This window comes from Muntiacus reevesi, chromosome 12 (genome assembly GCF_963930625.1).
Source record: "Muntiacus reevesi chromosome 12, mMunRee1.1, whole genome shotgun sequence".
Lineage (NCBI taxonomy): Eukaryota > Metazoa > Chordata > Mammalia > Artiodactyla > Cervidae > Muntiacus > Muntiacus reevesi.
The window spans coordinates 76,053,857-76,072,702 of NC_089260.1; the positions used below are offsets into that span (position 1 = coordinate 76,053,857).

At 66.4% G+C, this 18,846-nt stretch overlaps 2 protein-coding genes across 2 annotated transcripts in view; one reads left to right on the plus strand and one right to left on the minus strand.

Moving 5' to 3' along the window:
* The first annotated feature begins 1,213 nt into the window (after positions 1-1,213).
* GLI4 (GLI family zinc finger 4) overlaps positions 1,214-18,846 on the plus strand; it is a 413,072-nt gene continuing 395,439 nt past the window's right edge. The window contains exon 1 of the mRNA XM_065903607.1: positions 1,214-1,229. The gene's annotated coding sequence lies outside the window, so the exon portion shown is untranslated. The remainder of the gene's footprint in view (positions 1,230-18,846) is intronic.
* On the minus strand, positions 9,242-10,530 carry ARC (activity regulated cytoskeleton associated protein). Its single transcript, XM_065903435.1, has one exon. The coding sequence runs from the start codon at positions 10,412-10,414 to the stop codon at positions 9,242-9,244; it is 1,173 nt and encodes a 390-aa protein (XP_065759507.1). The 5' UTR covers positions 10,415-10,530.

Sequence of the window (18,846 nt, forward strand, 5' to 3'; positions counted from 1 at the left end):
GCTGCCTGGCTCTGCATCCCCGTTTCCCACCCCACCAGCCCCGAGGCCTGCACCCCCTCCCCATCACCCACCCACTGGCCCAGGGTGCGGGGCGCAGGGAGGCAGGCCTCCCCCCACTGTCGGCTCCCCTCTTCCACCCACGCAGCATCGGGACTCCAGGCACGGAGCTCCTGGGTGGGCAGGAGGCTGCATGACAGGTGGGGGCTGCTGTCAGCGCTGCGGGAGCCCCAAGCAGGTGCCTCCTGTGGCCGCCATGCTGGCTGCGAGCCCCTCCCCCTCACCTCCACTGCGTCCAGCGGCCTGTGTCCTGAGTCAACGTGAAGGGCTCTTGCAATTTTACAAAGCTCCCTGCCCCCACCACTGCCCCCAGGGCTGCCGTGGGGTGCCAGGAGGGAGGAGGGGAGCCAAGGGGCCCGGGGGGACAGGTCCTGAGTGATTCCATGAGGAGCCAGGCCAGCATCCCAGCACTGGGCAGTGAACCTGATCGTGACCATGGCCTGCAGCTGCGGTCACCTTGTGTCTTTCAGGGAAGACAGGCCCAGCACCATCGCGAAGTCGGGAAAGGGAGAGAGCTGAATCAGCCAGCGCCACCCACCCTGAGGCCAGAGGTGAAGTGAGCGGGGAGGGACTTCTGCAAGGGCGTGGGCGCAGGACAAGGGCTGCCGTGGCCTTCCCAGACAGTGAGGGCCAGGGTGGTGACATCCAGGAGGAGGGGGTCGCGGGGAAAGGGAGAGTGGCAGCGACAGGGGGGTGCCCTTGGTGGGGACACTGGAAAAGTCAGAAGAAGGTGGTTTCTAATAATCCCTCCCCCTCCCTGGGCCTCCCATCCTGATCTTGAAACCCCAGGGGCCTCTCTCAAGCCTCACCCACCATATCTCACACAGACACACACACACACACACACACACACACACACACACAGGTGCCCCTGAAATCCATCCATCAAGGATGCTGTGGGTACCACAGCCTAGTTCCCATAGCAACGCATAGATGGTGAGGGAGGGGAGAATAGTGGCAATGCAGAGAAACACTCAATCAAGAACAACAACTTACAAAAATGAGCATTCAGGGAGAAATAACCTTGAGGGGCAGCCCAGCCCTGGACTGAAGGTACCACTGCCCATCTCTCACACAAACGCACTGGCCAGCGCTGACTGCAGAATGGCTCTGCCAGCAGAGGACAGGCCCACGCAGCGTCCCTGAGTCCATCGTGGGGGTGGCCAGGCCTGGTGTGCGGGAGGAGCGTCCTGGGGGAGGAGGATTCTGCTGTCCAGCGGAGGGCCAGGACTGGAGCAGGGCTGAGGTGTGGGTGGCTTGTCTGGGGTGACTTAAGCTCAGGCACCCCTGGATGGGAGCAAGCAACGGGAGGAGGCTGCCCAGGAGGCAGCGTGCAGAGGAAGAGAGGATCAGATCTGCAGGGAGCCGCTGTGAGAGGGGGTGACCAGGCAGAGGGCGGGGCAGTGTGTCAGCCTCCAGTGTGGGCTGCACGGGTGGGGGTGTGAAGGGGCACCCAAAGGGTCTTGAATGAATATCTGCTGGGGGAGTCAAGGAGGGTGCCGGGGCAACAGACAACCTCAGGAGTCAGATCTGCAGGTCACGAACTGGAGTCCTGGGTGGGCCCGGGCCCCACCCGGACGAGTGTCCCTGGCCTCCCCGACCCCACCCCGTCTGAGAAGCCTCCTTCTGAGATGTCTCCGTCAAGCCCGAGGAAGGACGTGGACTCCCAGCCCAACCCACAGTGTGGGCGCCCACGGTCCATCTGTTCTTGGTGGGGAAGCCCACACGGCAAGGGGTTTTCCTGCAGGAGCTGAAAGGAACAAACCCCAGGCAGGGTCCCGGCAGGAACACGGCTTTCCTTCTCACCAGGGACGCGGCTCCAGGAGGCATAGGGATCTGGGTGGACCTCAAGAGCTTGCTCCAGCCAGGGGTCAGAGGAGAGCGGTATCTGTGCTCCCCGAGGCCAGGCGGGAATCCTCGCTGGGTCCAGTGCACCCCCTCACCAGGCTGTTTCTGAGGCCGAGGACGAATGGGGGGCTCATAGTCTGGGACACCTGGACCCCTCTACCGGGAGGCGTCAGGACTTCCGGTAAGGCCCCCCTAGCCAACACCTCCCACAGTGGACAGAAGGAGGTGACAGAGGGGGGTCTCTGACCACAACACCGACGCCCTCCCCCAGGGCAGGCGCCCTCGTCCCCATTTCTCCTGAGTGCAGAGACACAGACTAACATTTTCCAGCAGAAATGTACTGAGCACCAGGGCAAAACAGAGACAAGATAATTACGGGGATAACAGAGACTAAAAATAGCTTCCTTCACAGCGCAGACTCCTGGCACGGGAGAAGCCAGACGAGCCAGCACAGGAGCCAGACCAGGGCTGCCAAGGCGGTGGACCCCGGCATGCCCACCAGCAAGGAGAGGGTGCAGGGCGGCGTGGGGACGTCCGTGCTCAGGCAACAGCTGCCAGGGCCAGGAGGGACAGGGAGGGTCCAAGCTGATATCAAGGTCGGGGGGAGGGGGGCTTCTGCAAGAGGACAAGAGCAGGGCGTTGTAGGGTGAATAGGAGTTTGGCAGAAAGTGACAGTTCCCTGAAGAAGGGGTGGAGGTGGGGCACTGTGGGCTGCTTCACGGCTCCTAGTGCGGCAGTCAGAAAGGTGGGAAAGGGTGGTGTCAGATGGGGCCTCCAAGCCACGGGTTGGAGCCCTCTGGTGACCCTTGGTGTGTGGGCTCGCTTCCCCCCCAGGAAGCCTCTGTCTTTGGGGAACAGCCTCTAAGCCAGACTCCAGTCCCCGGGTACTCTGAGCCCGGGCCTGGCATGCTCTGCGAGGGGTTCCAGTGGGCGCCCCGAGCTGGGCCCGGCATGCGGCGCAGAGTTCTCGTGGGAGCCCCAAACCTGAGCCCGGCCTGCTCCACGTGCACCCTTTCCAGCTGAGCCCCAGCTGCCGCCGTGCTCCTTCCTCGGGTCAGAGCCAAGCCTGGGGCTCAGCCGGGACATGGGGAGGGCCTCAGTGAAGGCGCCACACAGCCCTGACCCTCTCTGGGGCTGAGCTGAGGAGGCTGTGCTTGGAGGGGCCTGAGGCGCAGCCGCGCCCAACGTCTTGGGCTCCTGCAGGAGAGCGGGTCAGCGGGAGGACGCACCTTTCGGGGAGGAAAGGTGGAGGAGGTCTGCTTCTCAGGGATTCTGGAAGGACAGAGCCCAGCAGGGTGGGGAGGGGCCGGAGGGCTGGAGGGAGCGCGGCAGGGGCTGAGGGGCGAGCGGAGAGGAGTGGAGAGGAGTGGACTCGGAGGTTGGGAGCAGCTGCGGAAGCGGGGCTGGGGAGTTGGCGTCACCTTCCACCGCAGGGCCCTAGAGGCTGGCATGGAATCGGGGCTTCACCCAGAGGCTGCGGAGACGCTTAGAGATCGGGCTCAGGGCCTTCCCGGTGGTGATTTTATTCTTTCCAGACCGTTTTACTCAGGAAGGGGGTTCCAGAACAACGCAAACCAAATGCAAAAGCAGGCTCCAGCGTCTCATATGACAGCACCTCCGGGGGAAAGCACCTATGTAGTGATGGCAAATGGAACGAGAGAAGCTATTTGAAATTCCAGGAAGAAGCTAAACATCATAGAAGGAGGAAAATTAGTCTTCTAGCCTGGAGGACGCCGGGTCAGTCTAACAGAGCATGCAACACGAAGTTAGCAGGGAAGGCACACTGGCCTCCCGGGGAGGGGCGGGGGCTGCCGCTCAGGGACGGGTCACCCAGGACGCTGGAAGCCGGCAGGATGACTCGTTCTCTGTGGAGAAGGCACGGAGCCCCAGCCAGCTTGCCTGGGAGAGCTGCTGTGGGTGAGCTGGGCCTGGTGCAGTGGGCCGGGGGAGCCCAGGTCTCTCCTGGGGTCCCCGCGGGGATGGGGTCATCGTGAGGCTGCGAGGCCCGGGCTGGGGACAGAGACGCAGCTCCAGGTGGACATGTGGGTGCAGAGAGAATAGCAAGAGTGGCCACCCAGGCTGGGGGGCTGGGAGAGGGCGCCCCTGCCCTGCCCATGGCTTCCCACTTCCAGAAAGGCCGCCCCGCTGGCCACTCCACAGCCCTGGGGTCTGGCTCCAACTCCCGCTGCAGCCCACATTGCTCTTCCGGGGCCCCCGAGGTGGCCTGGGGGCAACTCTGGCGCTCCGGGGTCCTCGGCAGGGGTCCGGAGTGGCTAAGACAGGACGGCTAGTGGACAGGCAGCGTGACGCCGGTTCAGGCTGACAGAGGGCAGAGGGACGCAGTGGAGGGGCCCAGAGCAGGGACCCTGGTTGCCTGATCTGGGCTGGCAGAGATGCGGAGAAGGCCATCAGGAGAAACTGAGGACCCCGTCTTCTGCTGGGCCTCAGCTTCCCCACCTGTGGAGAGGCCATCTCAGAGAGGAGCGGGGGTGGCAGCTGCTGCCCACTGGTGCGGAGGGCTGGGTGCTGGGCCGCCCAGCCTCCTTCCTGGAGGAAACAGGCGGATGTATTCCACCCGTCCCAGCTGCTGCGGAAGGGGGGCACCAGCTGGGCGCTCGGCAGGCAGCGTGGGAGAGCCCCTAGGCCGTCTGGCAGGTCTGTGGGGGCCCCTCACTGGGGGGAACCAGAAAAGGGGAACAGGCACGAGAGGAGTCTCATAATTTGGGCTGGTGGGCAGCCAGGGCCAGGGGGCAGTGACTGGTCAGAAGTAGGGGTCATGAGTGGCCGAGGGGAGGGGACAGTGGGGCCAGAAAGCACACTGTCCTCCCGTAGACAGTCCTCTGACCCTCAGCAGGAAGAGGAGCAGGCTTCATAGCAGCAGCCCTAGCGGCCGAACCAGCTTGAACCTTGAGGTCAGGAGCATCCCTTCAAGAAAGTCATCACTTTGAGCATCTTCCAGGAGGTAGGCCTGGAAGACAGGGAGTCCTGGGTGGGTCCCAGCACCCCCGAACCTCGGATCGGGGGAGGCCTGGAGCATACTTCATGCCTTGGACCCAGAGTCACTGTCCCCCCCGCTCCCTCCGCAGTGAGGTGGGCCTCTGGAATTCTCAAGTGGATGAGCTATTGGCTGTGCACCCCCTACCCCAGGGCACGGAGAGTCTGTGACACCCCTGGGCAGCCAGCGAAGTCACAGGCAACAAGACCTACCCTGCTGGCCCCTGAAAGCCCACCTGGGCACAGGCCTGGGGGCCGAGCTTGGCTGGGCCTGGGGGCAGCCGCACCCAACGTGCTGAGCATACCCCAGACGGCACCTTGCCCCACATCCTCACATCAGCTCTGCAGGTGGACTCAGATTTCTAGAAAGAGAGGCCCTGGGACTTGAGCCCCAGCCCATCCGGCTCAGAAGCCCCCCACCAAGCTGGGTGTGCAAGGTGAGCCCCTGGGGCAGCCCTGCCCCCCAGTCCCATCTCTGCCCTCCCAGCTGCAACTTCCCTGCCCGGGAGGGAGGAGATGAGACCGGGGCCTGAGGGATCTGGATGGGCGAGAAGGTGGGGTGGGGGCAGGGAGCACCCTGTCTGGGACCCTGGGTTGGAGGACTCTCCACGGCAGCTGGAGGTCTGGCTCCCCCGCCCGCGCCAGCCCACTCCACTCCGCCCTCCCGCCTCTTTTCTTGGGACACAAAGACACAGAGCTGCATCTCAGATTACTGTGAGTGTTCAGCTTGCCGGTTCTACAATCATCCAATTACAGACAGGAAATTCATATTAAAAGGAAAAAGCACCCAGAACACCCAGCTTTTGATGTGAACAGGAGTAGGTCTCCTGGAGAAATGACTGACTCTCAGGCATCACCATGGTGCCCAGCCTCCTGTTCCTGCTGATTTCCTTCCCCATTCTTGTCAGCACTCTGAGTGTTTGAAAGGAATAAAGGAGGAGAACAGCGAGGAGGCGGCCTTCACCGAGGGTGTCACACCGGGCGCCGGCTCGGTTCTGCGTGCACGGTGACGGCGTTCCTGGCAGCAGGTGGTTCTCGCTGCTCCCGTGTGTTTCCGGCCTTCCTGGGCGCTCCCTGCGTCCCGGTAGGCTCCATCCTCTCAGCAGGGGCAGCCACGTCCGGCCCTCACCCCACCCAGCAGAGCAGCCCCTTCTGTGGGCAGGGCGGGCCCCGGCAGGTCACGAGTGCCCGCCGCCGACCACGGCGGCTGGGAGGCGCTGGGGGGCTTTTACCACCAGCCTGGCCAGGGCGTACCTATACACCTGTGCCTGAACGCCTGTACCAGGCGTTCCGTCAGACCCTCACCCACGAGAGGTCCTGAGGGTCTGTATGAGTGTGACAGACTCTGTATCAGACGACTGGAAGTAAAGATCAAGGGAGATAATCTGGGTGGGTCGGGGTCCATCAGGTGAAAGACCTGAAGAACAGAGCTGAGCCTTCACCAAAGGAGACGTCCCATGCCCAAGAGGCCCCCTGCCCTGCAGACTCAGGGCTGGCCCTTCCGTCCCACCATCCCGTGAGCCGACTCCTCGACACAAACCCCTCCGTGTCCACCTCCCCAGGCCTGCTTCTCACTCCACGCTGCCTGGTGGACAAGTCCGAGCCACCCCCACCCACAGGCCACCTGCCCATCTCCTGTAACAACCTGGCGTCCTCCACGAAGGCAGGTGTGTTACGGCTTATGTACACAGTGTGGATCACCTCCTGTCTGAGGTCTCGAGCCCGCGATGGTTTCAGTGATGGCTTCTCTCTGTCTGCAGATGAGGAATGTGAGGTTCTTCACTTTCCAGTATTCACTGCAAAGACTGATGCTGAATCCCCAATCCTTTGCCCACCTGATGCGAAGAGCTGACTCATTGGAAAAGACCCTGACGCTGGGAAAGATTGAGGGCAGGAGGAGGAGGCGGCAGAGGATGAGATGGCTAGAGAGCATCACCACCTCGGGAGGAAGTGAAAGACAGGGGAGCCTGGCGTGCTGCAGTCCACGGGGCCGCAGAGTCGGACACACCTGAGTGACTGAGCAATGTGAGGCTCAGAAAGACCGAGCTTAAGACCCTGCAGCCAGGACTCACCAAGGTCTTCCCGCAGCAGGGACCTTAACCAGCTCTCACGGGTCCAAACCCTGAGAATCCCCTCTGGGCCCACAGGCCTCTGGGCAGGTGGAGTCCTGGCAGCAGACGCGTGCCTGGCACCCCCGCCAGCCCCCCGCCCCCGGCGCGTCCCACATCTTGTCGTCCACTCAGCATGAAGGGCAGTGGCTCCGGTGTTCTGAGATGGTCAGCCCTACCCCTGGGTTCCAGGGTCCCGCCACCCTGAAGGGCCTCCCTCTGCAGACCCCCTCCAACCAGCAGAGAAACAGCAGCACACACACGCCAGTAAGTTTCAGTGTTTTATTAACAAAGTCTTAGAAAAAGCGTCTGTCTTCAGGTGAGGTGGCAGGGTGGACATGACCTGGCCTGACATTCGAGGCTTGATCCACAGGGGGCAGGGACTTGACCACAGCCCCCTGAGGACCTTGGGGCCTCCCCCTAGCCTGCGCCAGCCGAGGAGGGCAGGTTATGGCTTATGTGCAAAAATAAAATCTGGGGCGGGGGGCGGCGCTGGCAGGACACGGGATGGAGGGGCAGGCAGAGATTCCTGCGGGAGCTGGTCTCCCGAGTTTGGGAGCCCCCAACCAGGCCTGCTTGGGCTGCAGACACAGGTGGCCGGCCAACACCAGGGAGTTGGTGGCTGGGGCAGTGGGGGTCCAGGCCAGGGCCGCGGCAGGGCCTGGCAGGGAGCCTGAGTGAGCCCCAGGGGCACAGGCTTCCGGGCCTCCTGGGGCTGGGCTTGGGGCCGCCGGGCGGGGCGGCCGTGGCGGAAGCTCTAGAGGCAGAGGGTGGCCGCGCAGCGGGCAGGGGCTCCAGGGTGGGAGCCAGGCCAGGCCCGAGAAGGCGGCGGCCCTGGGGGCGGGCGGGCAGTGGGCAACCAGCGGGGCGGGCATAGCGGCAGGCCCTGGCCCTCGCGCTGGCCCCTCTTCACCACCAGCTCTCTGCTGGGCCCCCTCCTCTGGTCTCAGGCTTCTCCTCTCGTGCAGGCAGCTTGCAGGGGGAGAGGAGAAGGGACAGTGCCGGGCACAGCAGCAAAGGCTCTGTGGGAGCCTGGAGACCTGAAAGGAAGGAAGACACGGGCGTCAGGGACTCGGGCGGCCAGGGCGGGGCGGGGCCGCCCTTTCAGAGAGCGAGCCCCTGGGGTCCCGGGGAGCTGTTTCTCAGCTGGCCCAGAAGACTGGGGGCCTGGGGCCAGGGGCTGGGGGGAGCTGGGGGGCCCCTGGTGAGGACAGCCGGGGGCGGGGTCCCCTGCGTACCTGTCGTCACTCTCCTGGCTCTGAGGGCCGGCTGCTGCCTCAGCCGGGCTGGAGGACTCAGGCCCCAGGGGACCTGCCGCCTGCTGTGGGTGAGTCATCGCGGGGCTCTGTCCCTCTCCACTGGTGCTGCGGGGAGAGAAAACAGGGCCCGGTGAGAGCTGGGTCAGCAACCTCTGCCAGCCCTGGCCCCACTCCAGCCCCCTCCCTGACCCCTGGGATCTCCCCTCCACACCACCCCAACCCCATCCCAGCAGCTGATTTTTGGGAACGCCAGGGGCTCTGAGCCTCCAGCTCGCCTGGCAGGGTGGGCTTGGCCCTGGGCCCTCTCAGCCCTATGGTGCCCCCTGGCGGTGGTGCCAAGGGGCAGGGGCTCACCTGAGTGGCCAGGAGGTACCGGGTCGCCAGGTCTGTTGCTGCCACTGCGGCTGCTGCTGCTGCTGCGCCTTGAGGTTGGGCTCTCCTCCAGGGGGAGGGAGCCACATTGCCCGAGGCTGGCCAGCTGCCCCGGGGGGCGGCAGGGGTGCCAGCCGGTCACGGCGACTGCCAGGAGATGTAGCTTCCCTGAAGCCCAGGCTGCGGGGGCACCAGCGGCCCCTGAGCTTCTGCTCTGGGGTGTTCCTTGAGCTGGGTGCGCGCCGGCCCTTGCCGTTTGGACACTGGGTTTCTGAGTGCACAGAGAGCCCAGGCATTGAGCAGGATAAGGAAACTGTTATGGCCCGAGAGCATGGAGGGTGGGGTCGCTGACTCAGGCCAGTCCACCAGCGGAGAAGACAGACGCAGGGAGGGTGAGGGCTGGGTCTGCGAGGACGGGGCGCGCCTTGGCTGTCTAGGGAACACTGCCCGCATCTGGGTCACGTGTGCTGTTGGGAGTCCGGCTAGGAGGCCGAGGTGAGCGTCCGGCTGCACGAGGAGACTAAGGGCTCCCCTGCAGGGGCAGGCCCACTCAAAAGTCCCGGTGGGTGATGGCCACAGGCGGGCAGGCGGGGCCGGCACCCTCTACTCGGGCTGAGTCCGGTCGCTGGCTACGGACTCGTTAGTGAGGGCGGGCGTGAGGGCCTCGGCCTCCTCCGCGGCGGGCTCGGCCGCTTGCTCCAGGCCATCCTGCACCTCCATGCCCTTCTGGATGAGCTGCTCCAGGGTCTTGGGCAGCGGGGGCCGCAGGAAGCGCTTGAGCTTGGGCTGCAGCGTGCCCACCACGTACTGGATGATCTCCTCCTCATCGGCGTCCACGTACAGCGTCTGGTACAGGTCCCGTTTGCGCCACAGGAACTGGTCCAGCGGCTCGCCCTGCTTCTGCGGCAGGTCCAGCTCCCTCTGGATAGCCTCCCGGGACAGCGTACCTTCACTGTACTGCAGGAACTCCTTCTTGAACTCCACCCAGTTCTTCACGGAGCCCTGCTTGTACTCCCACCACTTCTTGGCCGGCCCGTTCATGTGGTTCTGGATCTGAGACAGCCAGTACTCCTCGGAGCCGCCCACCTGGCGCAGATAGTCCTCCAGGTGGCGGAGGAACTCCCGCGGGTCCTCGAAGACCTGCGTGTCCACGCCGGGGCTCAGCTGCCCGTCCTCCCCCGGCACCCAGGGCGGGTACTGCTGGGCTTCCACTTCCTCCTGCCCCGGCAGCTGGCCGGCGGCCGGCGGGGGAGTGATGGCATAGGGGCTGACAGTGTAGTCGTAGTTGTCCGCCTCCTGGCAGTAGCTCTCGGGACCCCCTACGCCCACGGAGACGGTGTGGCGCGCTGGGTCGCTGCCCACCGGGTACTTGCCGCCCGCAGACTCCAGGCGGTCGGCCCACCTCTCCAGCCGGTAGAAGACCTCCCGCCACACGTGCATCTCCCGCTTGACCCAGCGCTCCAGGTTGGCGATGGTCTCCTGGCAGCGGCTCAGGCAGGCCTTGATGGACTTCTTCCAGCGCTGCGAGTCGCCGGTGGGCACGTACCCGTCCAGGTTGCTTTCCAGCTTGCCCACAGACCGGTGCAGCCCCTTCAGCTCCCGCTCCACTTGCTTGGACACCTCGGTGAGCAGGTGCCGGTGGGTCCTCCGCACGTGCTCCAGCATCTCCGCCCGGCACTTACCGATCTGCAGGATCACGTTGGGCTTGGCGGCCGGCCCGCCGCGGGGCGCGGGGTAGGCGTGGAGGCCGCCGGTTGTCCTGTGGTCCAACTCCATCGGCTCGCAGGTTGCGGTGGGGCTCGCTCGGACAGCCGAGAGAGGGAGGCTGCAAAGTCCTCTTGGGGACGGCGAGGGGCTGCTGGGGGCCGGCTGCGCGGAGCTGCGAGGCGCGGCGGGCGGGTCCCGCAGAGGAGCTGCCGGTCCCGGCTGGTCGCGGCGGCGGCGGCGGCGGCGGCGGCGGCGGCGGAGCGGGAGGACTCAGCGCCCGAGCTCTGCGCTGGAGCTCGGCCGCCGGCTCTTTATGCCGCCAGCGCGGCCCGTGGGCGGCCCCGTCGCCGAGCCTCGGCTCCCATTGGCCCGGGCGCCGGCTCCCCGCCCGCGCCCCCAGCTTGCCGGCCCGCCTTCCCGCGCCCACGCGCGCTCCCGGCGGAGGGAGGACCCACCCCCTGCACACCCGTCGGCCCGGGGTGACTAATGCGCTCGCTCGCGCCGCCCCCTCCCCGACCCATTCAGCCCTCGGGGACCCAGGGATGGAGCTGGGCACGGACCACGACGCCCCCTCAGCCAGCGCGAGGCAGGGAGGCCAGGTGAGCGCCCGGGGCCGACCCGGAGGTAAGGAGGAAGCACCCTCTCCTGGGCCCCTCCCGGCTTGCTTCCTCCTGTGGCTGCCACCTCCTGCCTGCTGGGGGTGGGGGGGTGGAGGGGTGGGAAGGAGTGCTGGACGTTGCGCCCCTGGGCCACCCGCGCAGCCTTGCCTAGCCTCGGTCTGCAGGACGTTCAGCCACAGGTGAGACCGCCACCACCGCGGTACTCGGACCCTCTTCCCTTGATCTGAAGACCTCGAGGCATGTTCATGTGCACACACACCCCCAGGTGTCAGGTGTGAGTCCCCGACGTGGCCTGACCCCTCTGTCCCTGCCCTGGAGCCCCTGAATCCAGGCCTGGGGCTGGCTCTGCACCCTGTGTGAGGGGGACACGCACCCAGGGCTTGGCTCCCCCAGCTCCCTTGGCCATGGAGTGGGTGCGTGTGTGCCTGGCTGGCAGTAGCTGGGCACGACCACCTGGCACCCCACTCCCAGGTCTTTGCTGAGGCCAGGACTTTTTCACTCGGTGCCTCCAGGGACACCTGGAGGCTGCTTTCAGGGGGCGGAGGGTGGGGGAGATGGAGGGGTCCTGCCTCCCGCAGCAGGCTGTGACCCCTGAACCCCCAGAGCCCCAGAACTGGTCAGACGCTCCAAGACTTCTAGGAGGATGGAGGTGGGGGGAGGGGGGAGGGTGCTGGCAGCCTGATGCGGGTTGGAGGCAGAGAAGCAAAGCACCATATAAGGAACGGGGCTCCGGAAGCTGAGATTCCCTCAGGAGGGAGGTCCCTTCTGCCTCCCTGGCAACAGTGTGGGGAAGGGACGTCCCCCTGGATGCCCGTGACAGATGGCTGTGGTCCCAGGTCCTCTGCAGTTCTGCGGGCACAGGTGGCACACACTCCCCGCAGCCACGCACCACTGCCTGTCCAGACACCTTCCCTGCGGCCAGCACCCTCACACACACACACTGCACACTCACCCCTCCCCAACATAGACACTCATACCTCACACCCGTCCATCCTCCCCCGACCCAGTCATCCCTGTCCACACCTACCCCCTCATGCCAGGCCCACCCTCCCCCAGTGTCTTGCTCACACGCGCGAGGGCACATGGGCGCCCACGCTGCAATCCCCACTCTGGGCCCCCCCGGAGCCCCCTTCTGTCCTGGGAGCACCCCTCAGAGCCAAGCCGCCACCTCCTTTCCTGCGCTAAGCTTCCACCCTTAGCTGGGAGGAACGTCTCCCTGGCAGAAACTCCTCCCGAATCGCACTCCTGGCATTTCTAATTAAAGGCGAGTGGGTGAGCAGAGAGGGAGCAGGGTGGGGAGTGGGCCAGCTGATGCCAGAACAGGAATCCCAGGGCCGGAGGTAGTAGGGTGTCTGTGTGCGTGAGCGGGGCTGGTCACCGCAAGCCCGCGACCACGTCTGAGGGCCTTGGTCAGGAGAGGCCTGCGGCTAGCCAGCCAGGCAGGGACCGCACGTGTGCACCTGTGTGCACATGTGTGTGTGTGTGTGTGTGTGTGTGTGTGTGTGTGTGAGCACCTGCATGTGGCGGGGGTGCCAGAGCCAGCACCTGATTGACCAGTAGGGATGACTGGTCACCCCCTCGTTTTACAGAGACCCTGTGGCCCCTGAGCCGTGGGCCGGCTGGGGCAGGAGGCTGGAGGTGGGCATCCCCTCTGTGGGCGGGAGAGCGGGTCTCAGGGCAGCCTGGCAGGTGGGCTGGCCTCGACACCGGCCCTCAGTGGCCCCTCTGCCCGGCCAGCCTGGCCTGCTGTGGGTGCAGAGGGTGCTGCACAGAGGCTGCGCTCACGAGGCCGCTGTGACAGGTGACGGGCCGCAGCCGCTGCTCCGGGAACACTTAATCGCTGCCCAATTATCGCCCCAGAAGCCCTCAGCACACCCCCACACTGCAGCCTCAGGCTCCATTCTCCCGCCGCCTCCGCCTCCGGAGAGGAGGCCTGGCCAGCTCCGTGCCTGTGGGGGCTGCCCCCACCTCCCCTTGCCCGTGGGGCTGAAGGCCTCCAGCCCCAGCCCACCCAGAGCAGACCGGCTCAGGCTGAGGAGGGGCGGGTGCAGTGGGCAGCAGGGCTGTGCAAGGACAGAGCGGGGTCCCAGCCCCCCGCCCCCAGCTCTCAGAGCCTGGCTGGGCTGCTGCTTCTCAGGCCTGGCAGTTCCTGAGGCCTCGCCTGCCCCAGATGGAAGCGGGTGAGCAGGAGAGGCTGGGTCTGCCCAGCGTGAGGGTCCGGGCAGCCCCCATTCCAGCCCCTCCAGGTTCTAACACTCCGCCCCCAGGGCTCGGGGCTCCCAGCCCCCAGGGGCTGCCCTCCTGATGCTGAGACCCTTGTTTCAGCCCCGGGTCTCCCCAACCCCTCCTGCCAGCCCCCCGGCTCCCCGCAGCGCCTGCCTTCCCAAGGCTGCTCCATGATCAGGTTGACCAGGTTCCATCCCCAGGAACCTCCCTCCTCGTCCCTCTTCCGGGGTCTGGGGTGCGTTCTGGGAGCCAGGCTTGGCCTGCCTCTCCAGCAGGGCCCCAGCCGCCGCCCTGCAGACTCGCAGCCCCTCATCTGCCCCTAGCATGGCACAAGCACCTGCAGGCAGAGCTCCCGCTGTCATGGACCCCCCAGGCCCAGGTCACTGCCTCCTGTGGCAGGGAGGGGGACTATGGAGGGAAAGCCGGGGTGTTGCCCGGAGCAGCCGTCAGCCACCCGCTCTCACCTGGCCCTTCCTGCCCGGCTTTGGCCTGGGGTCCAGGTGCCCACCCTCCACGTGTGCCCACTGCCCGTCCTGACACCTGGTGGGGCCCTCTGAGGTCTGTGACCTCCTCCTGCCTCCTGTGCCCGCCTGCCGTCCGTTTGGCATTTCCCAGCCCGGCTGTCCCAGTGCCGAGGATCTGCCCACCCTGGCCAGCGCTGCTGCCCGCCCTTCGCCCTGAACCAGGCCTGAACCCAGGTCTCCCGTGGTTGCTGCTTCCCTCTTGCTCAGCCGAGCACTTAGAGCTGAGAGCTGGGTGTGACAGCAACCCCAGGACGGCGTCCGCACCCTCACAGCTGAGCCATGGAGCCCGAAGCCGGCCTGGCACAGAGAGTGCATGCACAATGAGTCGTGGAAGGGGCGAGATAGTGGGCCCTTCTCCCTCCCTTTCTGGTTGGGAGACAGTTGGCGGTTGCCCATGTGAGCCTTAACTGTCCGTCTGTCAACTGGGCTGATGGTGCCAGGACCTGGGGTCCAGCGAGGCCGAGTGCTGGTCCTCTTGCCTGACCTGGTCCCCGCCCGAGGACGCCCCCCTCGTCCTGCCAAGAGCCTCCCATCGGAGCATCACTTCCAGGATCTGGGAGGTGGGAGGTGGTCGGGGCCCCTCCCTGTGGCCCCTGGGGGAAGCCCCCTTGCCCCCAAGGCAGTGCTGGGGCCAGAACATGTGCCTGGGCTCCAGTGATGAGGCTGAACAGAGGCCCTGGGGACGGCTGGCTGCATGGCCTGGGGCTCGAGCCCAGTCAGCACGGAGGGCACTGCCGGTCCAGCCACACTCCTGAGCCCAGCTCTGGGGGGCTGGGCCACGGAGAGGCCGGGACAGGTAGGCGGGGGCCGTGGACAGGGTGGAAGAGCCGAGCCCGGGAGGAGAGCGTCAAGCTGGGAAACGGAGGCACAGAGGAGGGCGAGCCGCTGGGGCTGGTGGTCTCCTGCCTGGGGAGACGTTCTCCCTCATCTCACGGAGGCCCTGCAAGGCGGGGGCCCTTCCCAGGCCCTGAACCGGCAGGCCTCACGGCTGGGGTCCCTCCACCCTGCGTGCCTGCTGCAGCGGAGCCTCTGGGAGGGCCCAGGAGGCCAGGGCGGGACCCCGGGGGGTTGGGTACATGGGTACATGCTGACTCCAGACGGGAGTGACCCTGAGCAGGGTCTGGGCTCAGCCTGGGGGCCAGGGAGGCAGCGGCGCTGGACTATGAGGGTGGGGGTGGACTGAGCTCCCGGAGCTGCAGGAGCGTTTTCTTTCCTGTCCCGCCCCTGCTCCCGGGCTTCCTCTCCTCTCCTCTCCTCTCCGGTTGGCAGGGTGTGTGCTGCGTCCTGTCCCCGGAACAGGCAGCCTCACACACCAGACCCTCCTCCCTCCTCACCAAGGAAAGTTCTGCATTTTCCTGCCGATCCCGGCACGGCAGGGCCTCCCTGCACCCTCCAGGCCAGGGCCCAAGCAGGGGCCATGGGTAGGGCAGGGCAGGGCCCGTCCTCAAGGGACAGTCTTTCCTCGCCACCCCCCAGTCATTGAAGAAGGGAAGGCAAAGCCCCCAGCGAGAGGGTCCGGGGCTGCTCCAGGCCCCTCTGCAGGGAAGCCAGAGCCGGGACTGGCTGGTGAGAGGACGAGGGGATGGTCTGCTGGCTCTCCGAGGCGCCGGGAACACAGTGCACATCCTGCGAGACTGGGGGTGGGCCCCTTCTGCACCCCCACCTCAGATTCCTCACCCGCAGAGTGGGTTCAGCCATCGCTGCCCTGCTCAGCTGTGAGGTGAGTCAGTCAATCAAGCGGCACTTCCGGAGCCCGGCTTGGCCGGCACTGAGCAAGGTGGGATGGTGGGGAGGTGCAAGTCACCCATGAAATAGGGCCACTGCCATGACCCCCACACAGTCCCCGGAGGACACCGGACTGTGTGTGGCCTTAGGCATGCTGCCCATGGAGCCGCTACCCTTGGCACTGGGCCGCCAGCTGGCGGCACCTCCACTCAGAGGGTCAGGCCCTTCAAGGAGCAGCCACGGCATCCAGGGTGCCTGCCGGGGAGTCGGACAGGTGGGACCGGGTGAGGGAGGCTGTGCAGCTTTGCTGGTGGGGGCTGGAGAGGGGGGCCAGGAGGCAGGGGCATGGGGCAGGGACACCCCTGTGCATGCCGCTTGCTGGCCGACCACCCCCACGGCAGCTGGAGCCAAGTGTCCCCTCAGCTGGGCAGGCGCCCTGGTCGGGAGCCAGGCAACCCCTTTCCACGCCCCACCCCCACTTCTCGAGGCATCTCGGGGTGGCGTCCTGCGGATCCCTTGACCCTGCTGGCCCCACCATCCTTGGCGCACCGGGGGGTGGACAGCTGTGGCGGGTGGTGATGAGGAGGGTGCTGGCCCGCTAAGCGCGCTGGTCCACATGAGGCCCTGGCCAGCCTGCTGCCCACCACACCACCTTGTTTAACTGATGGAGGTCTGCCCAGCGTCAGAACCTCGGCACGAAAGCTCAGCCAGGCTCATGGGGCGTCTCATCTGAGCCCAGGGTCACCGCCTCCAGGAAGGCCCCCCGGCCTCCCGGTGGGTGGGAGCCTCTTCCGCCCCCGCCCCCCTCGGAGTCCCTGAGCACAGCATCCTCCCACCTGTGCCATTTGTAGGTGTGTGTAAGCGAGCATTAGCGTGTGAGACTGTGTCAGCGTGTCAGAGTGCATGTGCTTCCTGATCTCTCTGGCCGAGGCGTGCTCCTGCTGGCCGATGGCCAGGCCCTGAGCTCGCTCTGGACACATGGAGTGGACAAAACGCCCTGCTCGCTAACCCAAGAGACTCTGCCTGCTCAGAGGTGCGCCCACACCCCCGCGTGCTGCCCTGCTGGGCGGGGACCGTGGAGGGTGAGCAGGGCGACGTGGGTGCGGGGAAGGCGGGAGGGCCGCTCTGAGAGCTCCTTTAGAGGGTGGGGATGACAGCAGAGCCGGCTCCCAGGGTCGGGGTGGGGGGAGTTGGAATCGGGCAGTCGCCCCCTCCTCTCTGCCCACTGCGGCCCAGGCGGGCTGCGCACAGCCCCCACCACGTCCCTGGATCCCCGGGCACAGGCACAGGGAGACGTCCCCAGATGCCCGTGCCAGGGAGGGGGTGGTGGCCACTGCTCTGCCGTGCTCTGCGTTCCCATTTACATCTCGAGCCAGCGCAGTGCGCCAGCCTCCACCACTCACTTCCGGGGCCGTAAAAGGAGCGGGACTGAGAATAGCTTGCTGTGACGCGGGGAGCTTCCCCACGCAGGTGCAGGCGGTGCCGCCGGCAAGCAGGCAGGCGGAAGGCAGGCTCTGTCCCAGCTCCGCCCCCGCGCACGGAAATGGCAGCGGCCAGTTCGGCTGCTGCTGCGGGGGCCCAAGGTCCCGCCTCCATTCTCCCTCTCGCCTCTCCTTCCCTGCCCCTGGGGCTGGGGCCTGAGCCCTCTGCCCTTGAAGCCACCCGGCCCACGCGCTTCTCATCCACGCCCCCCAGTCCAGCTGAGGCCTCTCCTGGGCTCCTGATCCACAGCTGCACGCCTGGCACAGCTGCAGGCCCCTCGCCCCACCAGGCTGGCATCCCCCCACTCTCTGCCCTGGGGTGTGGTGCCTCCCCTGTCTGCTGCCGGCCTCTCAGATGCCAGGCATGGCCGCGATGACCTCTGGTCCCGATCTCCACTCGACTCGTCCACTGGCGGCCGCTCAGTCGCACCTCCCTGGGCCTCTGTCTCTGGGGCGCCGTCCACGCCCTCTGGGTCTGTGCCCGGCCTTCGCTGCCAGGCCGATCTTACCAATTCTGAATAAAGAGTCTGTGCTTCTGTTCTGCCACGGACCCCACCCACTGCACAGCCAATCCCACCTGCCAGGGCCCCCATCCTGGTTCGGGGGTCTCTGGAAAAAGGGTCGACATGGAAGGAGTGTGGTAGACAGCCTCAGTGCGTGCCGAGCATCTCCCTGCTCCTTGGAACAGATGGGTGGTCACTGTCAACCATTTTACAGACGGGGAGCTTGAGGTGCAGGGAGGGTAGGGGATGAACTTGGGGAACCAGCTGGTGAGCAAATGACCGAGTCTCCTGGCCCTGAGGCCAATCCCCATCCTGCCGTCTGCCGCCACTGGCCAGGTGCAGGGTCAGGCTACCCTGGACGCCCTCTGAGCGTCAGTTTCTTCAGCTGATGGGCAGGTGGCCCTTCAGAGGTTCAGGGTAAGGGGCTGATTGGCAGGACATCCAACGCACGGCCCGTCTTCTGCGTTCTTGGCCCTGAGTTCTGTGTGCGGATCTGGAGATACTCCCCAGGGTGTGGGGGCCGCAGCAGCAGGAGGCGGGGTGCTCAGGGGAGGGGCTGGTGACATCCGTGACCTGCACACGGCACTGGCCGCCTCCTGGCCTGGGGACACCGGTCTGATCCCCACAGGCCAGGGTAGATCCTGGACCCCTCAGCTCCCCCCGCCACCCTGGCACAGCGCCCCCTCCCCGCTCCCTCCCTCCCTCCCTCCCCTGGCTGAGCTCCAGCCCCGAGGGTCAGGAATTGCCCAGGATGGTCGAGGAGTGCACAGCCCAGACCATCACGGGCGTCCCCACCCTCCCCCCACTGCATGGATTCTCAGCACACACTTGCCCCTGCCTGGCTGCACTGCCTGGGAGTCGGGGCCCCGCTGGGGGTGGGCAGCACATCAGAGGATGGGCCCTGAGAGAGGGGCTGGGCCTGGGCCGGGGCCTGTGGGCGCAGGCCGGCCTGGGCCAGCCGTCCTGGGCTGGGTGCTGCCTACCAGCTCTGGGAGCAAGCCTGTTCCCACCCACCCGCGTGCTGGCCCCGGCCAACGACCGCCCTGTGGATGGGGTGCTCCCTGTGGGGGGAGCCCTGGGGCCCCTCAGGTCTTGGGGGGTGGAGGCTCTCCCTGCTCCGCCGGGGCCACCGGCACCTCCCACCACCCCCGCCTCTGTGCGGCGCCCACTGGCCCAGCCACTCAGGTCTCCTGCAGACAGCTCGTCCACCTCGAAGGAGGCCAGCCCTCCTGGGGGCGCCTGGGCTGGGGCTGGGGATGAACCCTGGGGGGACTGGAGAGGAGGGGAGCAGAAGAGCCCAGGTATAGCCTCTGGGGGCGGTGGCCCATCCCCCAACCCAAGGTTAGGCTAGGGTCCAGGGCCATGAGGTTGCCCCCACCCTCTCCAGCCTCAATGCCCCATGTCCACAGACATAGCCCGTCT

Coding starts and splice junctions, on each gene's coding strand:
- ARC (XM_065903435.1), bottom strand. CDS start 10,414: ATGGAGTTGGACCACAGGACAACCGGCGGCCTCCACGCCTACCCCGCG.